General features: G+C 45.9%; 1 protein-coding gene across 2 annotated transcripts in view; it reads left to right on the forward strand.

The window, feature by feature from the left end:
• Nucleotides 1-13,460, forward strand: part of LOC134966741 (uncharacterized) — a 62,551-nt gene that overhangs the window by 27,508 nt on the left and 21,583 nt on the right. For both annotated transcript variants that reach the window (XM_063943723.1, XM_063943724.1), the window contains 6 exons: nucleotides 1,358-1,514; nucleotides 1,628-1,705; nucleotides 2,143-2,234; nucleotides 4,124-4,229; nucleotides 5,987-6,066; nucleotides 12,778-12,846. In XM_063943723.1, the coding sequence (XP_063799793.1) occupies nucleotides 1,358-1,514; nucleotides 1,628-1,705; nucleotides 2,143-2,234; nucleotides 4,124-4,229; nucleotides 5,987-6,066; nucleotides 12,778-12,846 (582 nt within the window). The remainder of the gene's footprint in view (nucleotides 1-1,357; nucleotides 1,515-1,627; nucleotides 1,706-2,142; nucleotides 2,235-4,123; nucleotides 4,230-5,986; nucleotides 6,067-12,777; nucleotides 12,847-13,460) is intronic.

Consider the following 13,460-nt stretch of genomic DNA (forward strand, 5'->3'; position numbering starts at 1 on the left):
CGCCTACGTTTTTCCGCACACTCCCAGAAAACGGCCTGTTTCCGCCCAGAAACACCCACATCCTGTCAGTCACACTCCGATCACCAGAACGATGAAAAAACTTTGTTACGCCGTGAGTAAAATACCAAACTTTTGTACTGATTTAATTGGCGCAGGCGCACTGCGAACATTGCGCATGCGCAGTTTGCGACTAATCGCTCCGTAGCGAAAAAAAATAACGAGCGAACAACTCGGAATGACCCCCCCAAGTTCCATCTTAATCAGGACGTTAAGGTCCTTGTTAATTCACAGAAAGAAGTGGTCTCTATCTTTACTATCTGGACGTAGTCAGAGCTTTGATGACCTACAGTATATCCATGATGACCTCTTGGTCAACTTGTGATGCCTGCAAGAGAGGTAAGACGGCATCTAGAAAGACCTTTGCTAGTAAATGACCATGGTAATGTGCCGGACATACATTGGGACAGTGCAGCCTGTTCCCGAAAATGTGACCGCACGTTCTACCAAGTATGGACCCTTGGCTGAGAGCTGTGCCGGGTGGCCACCTGGTCTTATGTAGTCACATTCACTAAATTCAGAATGTTTGTATCCAGAGCTACACATTTTGGCCACAGGATGGTGGGTACTGCAGCTTTCCGGCACACACTCCTGTGGGGGCAGCCTTCCGACATCCCAAGTGTACCCTGCGATGAAAAGAGAAAATGGGAGTATTTGTACTTGTGTTAAACCCTTTTGTCTGAGTCCAGCGGGAGACACGGGATGCCCACCCCTCACACATGGATTTCATGTTCAGTTCTCTTCCTCTGTACTCTCTGTTAGGGTTCTTGTTGGTGGAGGATCTTGTTCTCTCCTCTCTATACAGGAGTCCGCATGTTATGGGATGGAGTTGGTGAGCGTAATGTTTTTTAAATTTCCGGAGTCCCTTTACCTCACTTCTGGTGTTCCTTTACTTACTCCAATAAGAAACTGGGAAGTATAAAAATTCCATTCTAATTAACAAGCGCGAAGGAGCAAACATTTCTCTTCATTCAAGATCCCCACCCCCCCTCTCCCCATGATGACCAGTGCAGGGTTATGGCAGGACCCCCGTCCGTGGTACGTACGTTATATGATAAGAACAGAGAAGCCGCAACTCAGCTTTAATCCAAAATAGTACAAATGTACAATATTTAATGGGGCCCCCGCCGTTCTCTACCAGGTAACCTGGGAGGAGGGGGGGGGGGGGGGGGGGGGGGTAGGGGAACCCAAAATAATCCCATTCATTGCCAGTAAATGAATGACACTTACTGTTTAGTTGTCATGGGTCGTGGTGCATTTGCGGCTTGTTAGTAAATAAGCCCTCTCCGTCTCGTCAAAGGATCACGCGTTTTTTGGAGAAGCCTCAGCAAGGACAGACGAGCTCGAGAATGGCCAGCGTCGTGTTCTACTGTTTCCAGAGACGGACGTTGCCCAGCCTGGAGACGTTCCTGACTGCGTTCCCAAACACAGAAGAGCGAGTGCTGGGAAGATATATGGTAATGCCTCCTTCTCACGGTACATGAACCACTACTTCTAGTGCCACCTTATTACCCTGGCAGGAACAATAAGTAACGTAAGGTTTTCTGTTCTCGGTGGATGGCCTATGAAGGAATGGCTAATAAACACCGCTGGCGTTCCGGTATACGGGATGAAGCTACCTACAGGCTTTCAGCTGATCGGACAAGTGGTAAGTGTCCACTTGTGGTCTGGTGTGAGCTCACAGTAGGTGCAAAATGTGTCCTGAATCTCTGCAACCAATCAGCAGTCAGATGTGACCTGCCTCGTGCAAGCTACAGAATAAAGCGAGGTTCCGGTTGCCGTGACGCAGAGCACACTTTGCATCGGACTGTTCTTATGTATAATATTATTATTATTATTATTATTATTATTATGCATCGAGTGGTAATATTAGAATAGTGTGATCTATCTTAGCTCCCCAGACAAACCCCAGATCCAATGAAATGTTACAATAAAATGTCATTAATAAACGATTTATCGCCCATCGCTGTGTAAATGGAACCGTCCATTATCTTACACCTGGCTATTGTGAATCCTGCTTTTTGCGCAGTATTTGTGAATAAGGGTCAGTGTATCTGATGTCGGGATTATAATTTATTTCCGTAGGGATTACCGGATTACACGAAGTGGCTGGCTCATTACTCTACTCTGAAGAACGAGCCCCGGGTGAAGGCGATCACTTGCCGCGCATACGCCAGGTAGGGGTCACTCTTATTTATTGTGTATTGGAACATAATGCCGTTTTACAGCGTTTGGGGACACCTTCTGAATGACGCTCACCTTGGTATAACAGTCACGATGGCAGACCGCAGCCCCATAGATGCAATCCCCAGCACTTATCGGACACAGGGGGTCATTCCGACCTGATCGCACGCTAGCTATTTTTTTGCAGCGCTGCGATCAGGTCAGAACTGCGCATGCGTATGAACCACAATGCACTGGCGCGTCATATGGGTACAAAAAGGATCGTTGCTGGTCGATGGATTTAACGAAGAAATCATTCGCACAGTCGATCGCAAGGAGATTGACAGGAAGAGGGCGTTTGTCGGTGGCAACTGACCGTTTTCTGGGAGTGGTTGGAAAAACGCAGGCGTGTCCAAGCGTTTGCAGGGCGGGTGTCTGACGTCAATTCCGGCCCCGGACAGGCTGAAGTGATCGCAATGGCTGAGTAAGTTCTGGGTAACTCAGAAACTGCACAAAACTGTTTTTGTACCGCTCGGCTGCACATGCGATCGCACACTTGCAAAGCGAAAAAATACACTCCCCTATGGGCGGTGACTATCTGATCGCAGCGCTGCAAAAAGTAGCTAGCGATCGATCAACTCGGAATGACCCTCCCCCAGTCCAACTGACTATCTCATCGGCCAGCCAGTCCAGCATTGAATGCCCTGCTGACGGGAACCTGCACCTTCCTAAAGGCTAAGCTCTGCCCCAGCTTAATACTGATTGGCTGATTTTAAATATATGGGGGAGATTTATCAAAGCTTGGAGAGAGATACCAACCAAGCAGCTTCTAACTGTCATGTTACTGGCTGTGTTTGAAAAATGAGAGCTATGAGCTGATTGGTACTTTAGCTCTCTCCAATTTATCTCTTTCCAAGGCTTGATGCATCTCCCCCTGTGTATTTTCCTTTTGCTGAGGCTTTAACCGTTCCCTGCTCTCCTATATAAAGCTGGTAAGCCCTGGTGCTCTTTGGCTTGTCTGACTGCAGCCTGTGCAGTGATACTCTCCTTCCAAAGCATGTGGGAAGTCACAGTACATCATTGTCACTGGGGGAATGTCACAATGTATACACAAGTGTCTACAAATGTCTTAACACGTGAGCAGGTTACCTCTGTATCGCCACCTAATGGCCAAGTGTTGTAGTACAGCTCCTGTATTTCGGGAACTATGGTGGTCATTCCGAGTTGATCGGTAGCTGCATTAATTTGCTGTGCAGCGATGAGGCAAAAAAAGGCACTTCTGCGTATGCGGCGCAATGCGCATGCGTATGCGGAGCAGTGCGCACACGCGGCGTAAAAGTACAAAGAAAGATGTCGTTTCACACAAGGTGTAGCAACGCTTTTCAGTCGCACTGCTGGCCGCAGAGTGATTGACAGGAAGAGGGCGTTTCTGGGTGTCTACTGACCGTTTTCAGGGAGTGTTCGGAAAAATGCTGGCGTGCCAGCAAAAACGCAAGCGTGGCTGGCCGAACGCAGGGCGGGTTTGTGACGTCAAATCAGGAACTGTATGGTCTGAAGTGATCGCAAGCGCTGAGTAGGTTTTGAGCTACTCTGAAACTGCACAAAATTATTTTGTAGCCGCTCTGCGATACAACTGTTCGCACTTCTGCTAAGCTAAAATACACTCCCAGTGGGAGGCGGCATAGCGTTTGCACGGCTGCTAAAAACTGCTAGCGAGCGAACAACTCGGAATGACTTACTATAGGTGGAAATCTGTACAGGCCTTTGCAATGTCAGAAAATAATTAATTACAATTATTTAAAAAATACATTTTGTCTTACAGGTTGTAGACTTTAATATTTAACTACATGGAGTGGACAATTATAAAGTAGAAGTAAATGTTTAACCATTGCTCATTCCCCAGGATTGGCATCATTGGGAACCCCTCGGATGGCTATTACGGGAAGACCATCTCTATGACCATCTCCAACTTCTGGGCAGAAGTCACTATCTCCGAGAGTAAACGGCTGGTAATGAGTCTGGTCCCTAGCGCTATTTCTCAGTGTTCCCTCTGCAGCCGGGGAGATGAAAGAACTGGGGACGTGTTTGTAGCTCAGGGCCTACGTCAGCCTCTCACACACATCCTTTGCCGTTATCAGGTCTTATCCCAACAAGCCTCAGATGAGTGAGCAATATGCAGATCTGCCTTTTATCAAAGCCAGAAGAGTCGGGCGCCGTTAGGAAGTCTGTGAAAGCGAGGGCGATCCCCTGGGGTGGAATTAGGAGATGGCGGCCCATTGTTTCAGGGCTGAAGAGCTCGGTCTTATAGCGGTGAAGTCCTCATTTACAGATCCCCCTCCAGCCCAGGTTCAAAGCTTACGGCTTAAGCGGAATCTAAGCTGAGAGTGGTAATAAGGAGGGACGGCTTTTTACATGATTACAGAATTGTAATCAGCGCTAATGGCTCTCCCCCTGCCTCCGCCACATCGTGATCTGAATCTGGGGCCTCCTTTCCCTTAGACCTACTGCAATAATGGGGCTTCTCTGTTACGTAAAGACCTCGACGTGTTATTCTGTTTGTATACTGGCGAAGGAAATTGTGATTTTTCTGCCATTTGGGGCTTTGCCTAAAACCAGTAGATCGTTCGCTGTGAATTAATGAGTTGATAGGTCATGGGCAGTGCAGTGGCACAGTGGTTAGCATTGCTGGCTCACGTGACTGGATGTATGGATTTGATTCCAACTGTGGGCCGGTCAATGTGGAGTTTGTATGTTCTTACCATGTTTTAGATTCCTCTGAGTGCTCTGGTTTCCTTCCACAGTCAACACAGAAAACGTACTGACTGACCTGCAACTCTTCTCCCATCTGTTAGCCACCTCTCACCACTGTTTCCAAGACTTCTCCCGAGCTGCTTCTGGTTTATAGAGCTACTTTCCCCCCACCAGACTCTACCCCAACCTTCATTCCTTCAAGCGCACTCTATAAACCCACCTCTTCCCATTAGACTTCCCCCACCGGAGGCTGCACACCTTCCTGCCACCGCTACTCCTATCCCATTATATTCTATTGTCTCTGCTTCACCCTCTCTCTCTCTAGTCCAGTGTTTCCCAGCCTCGGTCATCAAGGCACAGTAACAGTCCAAGTTTTTGTGATCTCCATCCTTGAGCACAGATAGTTAAATCAACTAAAGTATTAATTAAGTCACCTTTGCTTAAGTATGGCTATCCTTGGACTGTTAGTGTACCTTGAGAACTGTGATTGGGAAACACTGCATTAGACTGTAAGCTCCCGTGAACAGATCTCTCACTGCCCTCTGTCACGTCTGTTCCTCATTCGTCATCCTTGTGTGTATTTGTTGTATTTGCATCTTGCGTGAGTTACAGACAAATCCTTATTAAAGTGTGGGTGGTAGTAGAGTGTAAGCTCCAAGGGTCAGGGAAAGATCTGGGTGATCAGACATTCTCTGTACAATATGGGCCTCTGTATACGATATAAGCCCAGCACTGAGTCTATGGATGATATTTAAGCATAATGATTGAGTTTTCTGAACTGTGTAAAAGAAAATGTTAGAATTGGTTGCTGTGGGTTACGGCAACGTTCTAGAGCCGGTTTTCCCACGTTATGTAGCACTGGGCTGTAACGCCATAAGGCGCCATGTAATATATCCCGCTGCTGATTTGGTGCTCAGACAAGAGGAGCTCCGCTTATATTATACTTCATATACAGTTTCATTGAGTTTCTGAAGTCTACTTCAGTGCGTTTTATTAATCTGTTCCGTTCTATAAGGTTTTGGTCCCGCATCCCTTAAATGACCCGACAGAGTTTGGAAGTTTGCTGGATTTATACTACATCAGCAGGAAGGAAGGGTGAGTACAGTGTCACCCCGTTATCATTTATCAACGCCAAGAGGCACAAAGTGATTGTCATTATCTGTGCAAGCGATGTCATTAAAGGTGTTTGCCTAATTATATTGTTACACTTACAGCAGATCGTGCAATATTGTGTAAAGGCCCCAGAGCCACCGTCACATTACAGATAGCTGACACTACTCCCCCACATTGGAGGAAGACTGTGTATCAAGCCTTGGAGAGAGAGAAAGTAGAAACGTTGCCCAAAGCGTCCAATCAGGTTCTACCGGCCATTGATCTAGCGGGATCCGGACTGAAGATCGACAGTGTCTAGGTCGACAATGTTTAGGTCGACCACTATAGGTCGACAGTCACTAGGTCGACATGGATGGATGGAAGGTCGACGGGGTTTCTAGGTCGACAGGTCTAAAGGTCGACATGAGTTTTTCACTTTTTTTCTTTTTTTATACTTAACGATCCACGTGGACTACGATTGGAACGGTAAAGTGTGCCGAGCGAAGCGGTAGCGGAGCGAAGGCACCATGCCCGAAGCATGGCGAGCGAAGCGAGCCATGCGAGGGGACGCGGTGCACTAATTTGGGATCCCGGTCACTCTACGAAGAAAACGACACAAAAAAAAAAAATCCTCATGTCGACCTTTAGACCTGTCGACCTAGCACATGTCGAGCTAGAAACCCTGTCGACCTTCAATCCATGTCGACCTAGTGACTGTCGACCTATAGTGGTCGACCTAAACATTGTCGACCTAGACACTGTCGATTTGATGAACCACACCCGATCTAGCACAGTATTGGAAATGACAGGAGGTGACTGGTAGCTTTTGGGCAGCTGCTCCTCTTCCTCTATCTCCAAGGCTTGATACCTCTCCCCGTTAGTGAGTGCGGTCGCTGTGACATCATCACTACTTGGCTGTATGAGCCCACAAGTGCACACGTGCATTGCACAGCAAGTCTGCAAAGCTGTCAGTCATTCCGTGTCTGGAGAACGCCCTCCCTCCTGACCTGGCTGCATGGCGGCTTATTCAGGGTAATGAGAAACCCTCCAGTTATTTCATGGATGTTGGTCATCTCTGTGAGAGTGAAAATGTACATAAGGGAACACAACAGTAACATCATATAAAACCATACACAACAGGTCGCACAGTAACATCATATAAAACCATACAAAACAGGTCGCACAGTAACATCATATAAAACCATACACAACAGGTCACACAGTAACATCATATAAAACCAGACACAACAGGTCGCACAGTAACATCATATAAAACCATACACAACAGGTCGCACAGTAACATAATATAAAACCATACACAACAGGTCACACAGTAACATCATATAAAACAATACACAACAGGTCGCACAGTAACATAATATAAAACCAGACACAACAGGTCGCACAGTAACATAATATAAAACCATACACAACAGGTCACACAGTAACATCATATAAAACAATACACAACAGGTCGCACAGTAACATCATATAAAACCAGACACAACAGGTCGCACAGTAACATCATATAAAACCATACACAACAGGTCGCACAGTAACATCATATAAAACCATACACAACAGGTCGCACAGTAACATCATATAAAACCATACACAACAGGTCGCACAGTAACATAATATAAAACCATACACAACAGGTCGCACAGTAACATAATATAAAACCAGACACAACAGGTCGCACAGTAACATAATATAAAACCATACACAACAGGTCACACAGTAACATCATATAAAACCATACACAACAGGTCGCACAGTAACATCATATAAAACCATACACAACAGGTCGCACAGTAACATCATATAAAACCATACACAACAGGTCGCACAGTAACATCATATAAAACCATACACAACAGGTCGCACAGTAGCATCATATAAAACCATACACAACAGGTCGCACAGTAACATAATATAAAACCATACACAACAGGTCGCACAGTAACATCATATAAAACCATACACAACAGGTCGCACAGTGACATCATATAAAACCATACACAACAGGTCGCACAGTAACATCATATAAAACCATACACAACAGGTCGCACAGTGACATCATATAAAACCATACACAACAGGTCGCACAGTGACATCATATAAAACCATACACAACAGGTCGCACAGTAACATCATATAAAACCATACACAACAGGTCGCACAGTAACATAATATAAAACCATACACAACAGGTCGCATAGTAACATCATATAAAACCATACACAACAGGTCGCACAGTAACATCATATAAAACCAGACACAACAGGTCGCACAGTAACATCATATAAAACCAGACACAACAGGTCGCACAGTAACATCATATAAAACCAGACACAACAGGTCGCACAGTAACATCATATAAAACCAGACACAACAGGTCGCACAGTAACATAATATAAAACCAGACACAACAGGTCGCACAGTAACATCATATAAAACCATACACAACAGGTCGCACAGTAACATCATATAAAACCATACACAACAGGTCGCACAGTAACATCATATAAAACCAGACACAACAGGTCGCACAGTAACATCATATAAAACCAGACACAACAGGTCGCACAGTGACATCATATAAAACCATACACAACAGGTCGCACAGTGACATCATATAAAACCATACACAACAGGTCGCACAGTAACATCATATAAAACCATACACAACAGGTCGCACAGTAACATCATATAAAACCAGACACAACAGGTCGCACAGTAACATAATATAAAACCATACACAACAGGTCGCACAGTAACATCATATAAAACCATACACAACAGGTCGCACAGTAACATCATATAAAACCATACACAGCGCAGTTTATACTGGAAAACAGCAATCATTGCAAATATAACATAAACCAAGGTGGATAAAACCCGGGCCGCTCTAGGTGGGTATCCCTACGGAACCAAGAACACTGAACACAGAACAAGGGGCGGATGTACTAAGCCTGAGAGAGATAAAGTACCAGCCAATCGGCTTCTGTCATTTTTCCAACACAGCCTGTCACATGGCAGTTAGGAGCGGATTGGCCGGTACTTTATCTCTCCCTCCACTCTATCACGCTCCTAGGTTTAGTACGTCTCCGCCCAGTAACATAAAAGGGGGATCAATAAACCTTGTGCTCACCTGTAACAGCGGCAGAGATAGAAGACGATACAATAGGATATTTCCCATGAGTGTAAGGAACACGGGGTATGTCGGGAGTGAGACCCCTGGGTGAGGAGACCCCCCCCCCCCTCTCGTCTCTCTGGAACCCTGCACAGAACAGCAATGGCCAATCCGAGTGCACAGAACACAGCCAGAGTCCGAGACGTTTTTACTTGACCTGTTTGTTATACTCCATTTCTGATGTCACTGTTATTTCTACACTTGTAGTCTTTGTTGCTGCATAGAGTAGCGCAGGACCCCGTTACACTGCTGGTATATGGGGTTACTATAACGCAGGAGCCCCTACATACACTAGTGTGGGCTACCCTCACAGATGTCCTCACAGCTAGAATACTCTGTGTCCCAGGACTAGGAGCCTGTGGGATCCAGTCTCTAGGTGACAGTAACTAGGTGACCGTAACTAGGTGGACAGTAACTAGGTGACCGTAACTAGGTGGACAGTAACTAGGTGACCGTAACTAGGTGGACAGTAACTAGGTGACCGTAACTAGGTGGATAGTAACTAGGTGACCGTAACTAGGTGGATAGTAACTAGGTGGATAGTAACTAGGTGACCGTAACTAGGTGGACAGTAACTAGGTGGCAGTAACTAGGTGGACAGTAACTAGGTGGACAGTAACTAGGTGGCAGTAACTAGGTGACAGTAACTAGGTGACAGTAAATAGGTGGACAGTAACTAGGTGACCGTAACTAGGTGGACAGTAACTAGGTGGACAGTAACTAGGTGACAGTAACTAGGTGGACAGTAACTAGGTGGACAGTAACTAGGTGGACAGTAACTAGGTGACAGTAGCTAGGTAGACAGTAACTCAGTAACTAGGTGGACAGTAACTAGGTGGACAGTAACTAGGTGGACACGGTGACAGTAACTAGGTGGACAGTAACTAGGTGGACAGTAACTAGGTGGACACGGTGACAGTAACTAGGTGACAGTAACTAGGTGGACAGTAACTAGGTGGACACGGTGACTAACTTGGTGGACAGTAACTAGGTAGATAGTAACTAGGTGGACAGTAACTAGGTGGACAGTAACTAGGTGGACACGGTGACAGTAACTAGGTGGACAGTAACTAGGTAGATAGTAACTAGGTGACAGTAACTAGGTGGACAGTAACTAGGTGGACACGGTGACAGTAACTAGGTGGACAGTAACTAGGTGGACAGTAACTAGGTGACAGTAACTAGGTGGGAAAAAGTGAATACTGGCGCCGGCTGTTTCTCAAAAATAAAGAACGTGAACAATTATAACAGTTTAAAAAATCTCATATTTAATTAAATCCAAGAAATATATAAGTAGCACATGAATAAATATAAATAAGAATAATAACATAAAAATAAAAATAAAATGAGTAGCAATATTATCCTATTGGAAAATTGAGAGTCTCTCTGATGACTTAATGACCACTTCCGTATATAGGGCAATATCACTGAAGATCTGGCTAGAGCTCTGTCCTCCAAGTAATCCTCATAAATATATAGTAGGAAATATTACCAGGTCTCGGTTGAGGGTCCCCTTGGTTCTCAATTGCAGCAAGGTCCAATAGCAGCAGGGGAACAAATGGAGACGTCTGAAACGGTACCGTTTGTGCAGGTTCTTGAGGATTCGGAAAGAGTCCCAAAGTATTGCCAGGAATGCCAAGTGAAGATCAGTGTGATGCCCGTGGTCAGATGAGAGTAATGGCTCAACGCGTTTCGCTGGTCTATATCCACACCAGCTTCCTATAGACACGGGGACAGTAACTAGGTGGACAGTAACTAGGTGGACAGTAACTAGGTGACAGTAACTAGGTGGACAGTAACTAGGTGACAGTAACTAGGTGGACAGTAACTAGGTGACAGTAACTAGGTGGGCAGTAACTAGGTGGACAGTAACTAGGTGACAGTAACTAGGTGGACAGTAACTAGGTGGACAGTAACTAGGTGACAGTAACTAGGTGACAGTAACTAGGTGGACAGTAACTAGGTGACAGTAACTAGGTGACAGTAACTAGGTGGACAGTAACTAGGTGGACAGTAACTAGGTGGACAGTAACTAGGTGGACAGTAACTAGGTGACAGTAACTAGGTGGACAGTAACTAGGTGACAGTAACTAGGTGACAGTAACTCAGTAACTAGGTGGACAGTAACTAGGTGACAGTAACTAGGTGACAGTAACTAGGTGGACGGTAACTAGGTGGACACGGTGACAGTAACTAGGTGGACAGTAACTAGGTGGACAGTAACTAGGTGGACACGGTGACAGTAACTAGGTGGACAGTAACTAGGTGGACAGTAACTAGGTGGACAGTAACTAGGTGGACACGGTGACAGTAACTAGGTGGACAGTAACTAGGTAGATAGTAACTAGGTGACAGTAACTAGGTGGACAGTAACTAGGTGGACACGGTGACAGTAACTAGGTGGACAGTAACTAGGTAGATAGTAACTAGGTGACAGTAACTAGGTGGACACGGTGACAGTAACTAGGTGGACAGTAACTAGGTGGATAGTAACTAGGTGGATAGTAACTAGGTGGACAGTAACTAGGTGGACACGGTGACAGTAACTAGGTGGACAGTAACTAGGTGGACACGGTGACAGTAACTAGGTGGACAGTAACTAGGTAGATAGTAACTAGGTGACAGTAACTAGGTGGACAGTAACTAGGTAGATAGTAACTAGGTGACAGTAACTAGGTGGATAGTAACTAGGTGGACAGTAACTAGGTGGACACGGTGACAGTAACTAGGTAGATAGTAACTAGGTGACAGTAACTAGGTGGACAGTAACTAGGTGGACAGTAACTAGGTGGATAGTAACTAGGTGACAGTAATTAGGTGGACAGTAACTAGGTGGACAGTATCTAGGTGGACACGGTGACAGTATCTAGGTGGACAGTATCTAGGTGGACAGTAACTAGGTGGACAGTAACTAGGTTAACCACTATTGGGCGACAGGGTCTCTAGGTTGACATGTTCTAGGTCAACAGGTCAAAAGGTCGACATGAGTTTTTCTGAAAAAAAACAACTTTTTTTAACTTTTTCATACTTAACGATCCACGCGGACTACGATTGGGAATAGTAACCTGTGCCGAGCGCAGCGGTAGCAGAGCGAGGCACCTTGCCCGAAGCATGGCGAGCGAAGCGACACGGTGCACTAATTTGGGTTCCCGATCACTGTACGGTGAAAACACCAAAAAAACATAATCATGTCGACCTTTTGACCTGTTGATCTAGACCATGCCAACCTAGAGACCCTGTCGACCTAGTTACTGTCGACCAATATTGGTCGACCTAGACACTGTCGACCTAGTTACTGTCGACCTTCCATACCACACCCGCGTCTATTGTGTATTCCTGAGCCGATCGGTGCAGGCTGGGAAATCACAGGACCTTTTACACCCCAGTCCGAGTCTTACGCCCCAAAGACCCAGAGAGTCAAATTATTTCGTTTTACTGAGTCTTGTGTAATAAATGGATGCCGCAAATAACGTTCCGTCTGTTGACCTGCAACTTACCGTTTTCTCTGTGTCCGCCAGATACCTGGGGGGGCTGCGGCTGCTACAGGCCACCTGCAAAAAGTTTTATCAGTACTGCTCTGAAAAGGGGTAAGGACGTTCCTCCAGATCGCCGGCGCCTCCTACTGCGTCGCTGGGAGACAATGAAATGTGTGATGTTTTATCAGTATATCTAGTGGCTTCAGACACACACAAAACAGGTATTCATAATCTGTGGGGTCTATGTACTAAGCCTTGGAGAGAGCTAAAGTGGAGGGAGATAAAGCAGCAGCCAATCAGCTCCTAACTGTGATGTTACAGGCTGAGCTTGAAAAATGACAGGAGCTGACGGGTAGTTTATATCTCTCCAATGCTTAGTACATCTGCCCCTTCGTGTCTTGAGTGTGAGTTACATACAAGGTGACGTGGATAAACAAGAGGTAAAAATAATTGCTCGACGGCAATTAGCGCTATTCCTGGCCAAACAGATGACCTGGTATGACAGCGTTACATAATACCAACGTCATCGCCGCGCATGCGCCAGAGCGAGGGGAGGATACCAGGAATATGGACGCCAACCCCCTCTTCAGATAAAACGTGTCTGTAGCTCTAGGCGTTGACCTGTTGGCAATGGGCACTGTGCGTGCGTGGTCAGCGTACACCGTAGCCTGCAGGAATCCTGATAGAGAAGGTAAGTGTCCGCTGAGGCCGTGTGTGTGTGTGTG

This window comes from Pseudophryne corroboree, chromosome 10 (assembly GCF_028390025.1).
Source record: "Pseudophryne corroboree isolate aPseCor3 chromosome 10, aPseCor3.hap2, whole genome shotgun sequence".
Lineage (NCBI taxonomy): Eukaryota > Metazoa > Chordata > Amphibia > Anura > Myobatrachidae > Pseudophryne > Pseudophryne corroboree.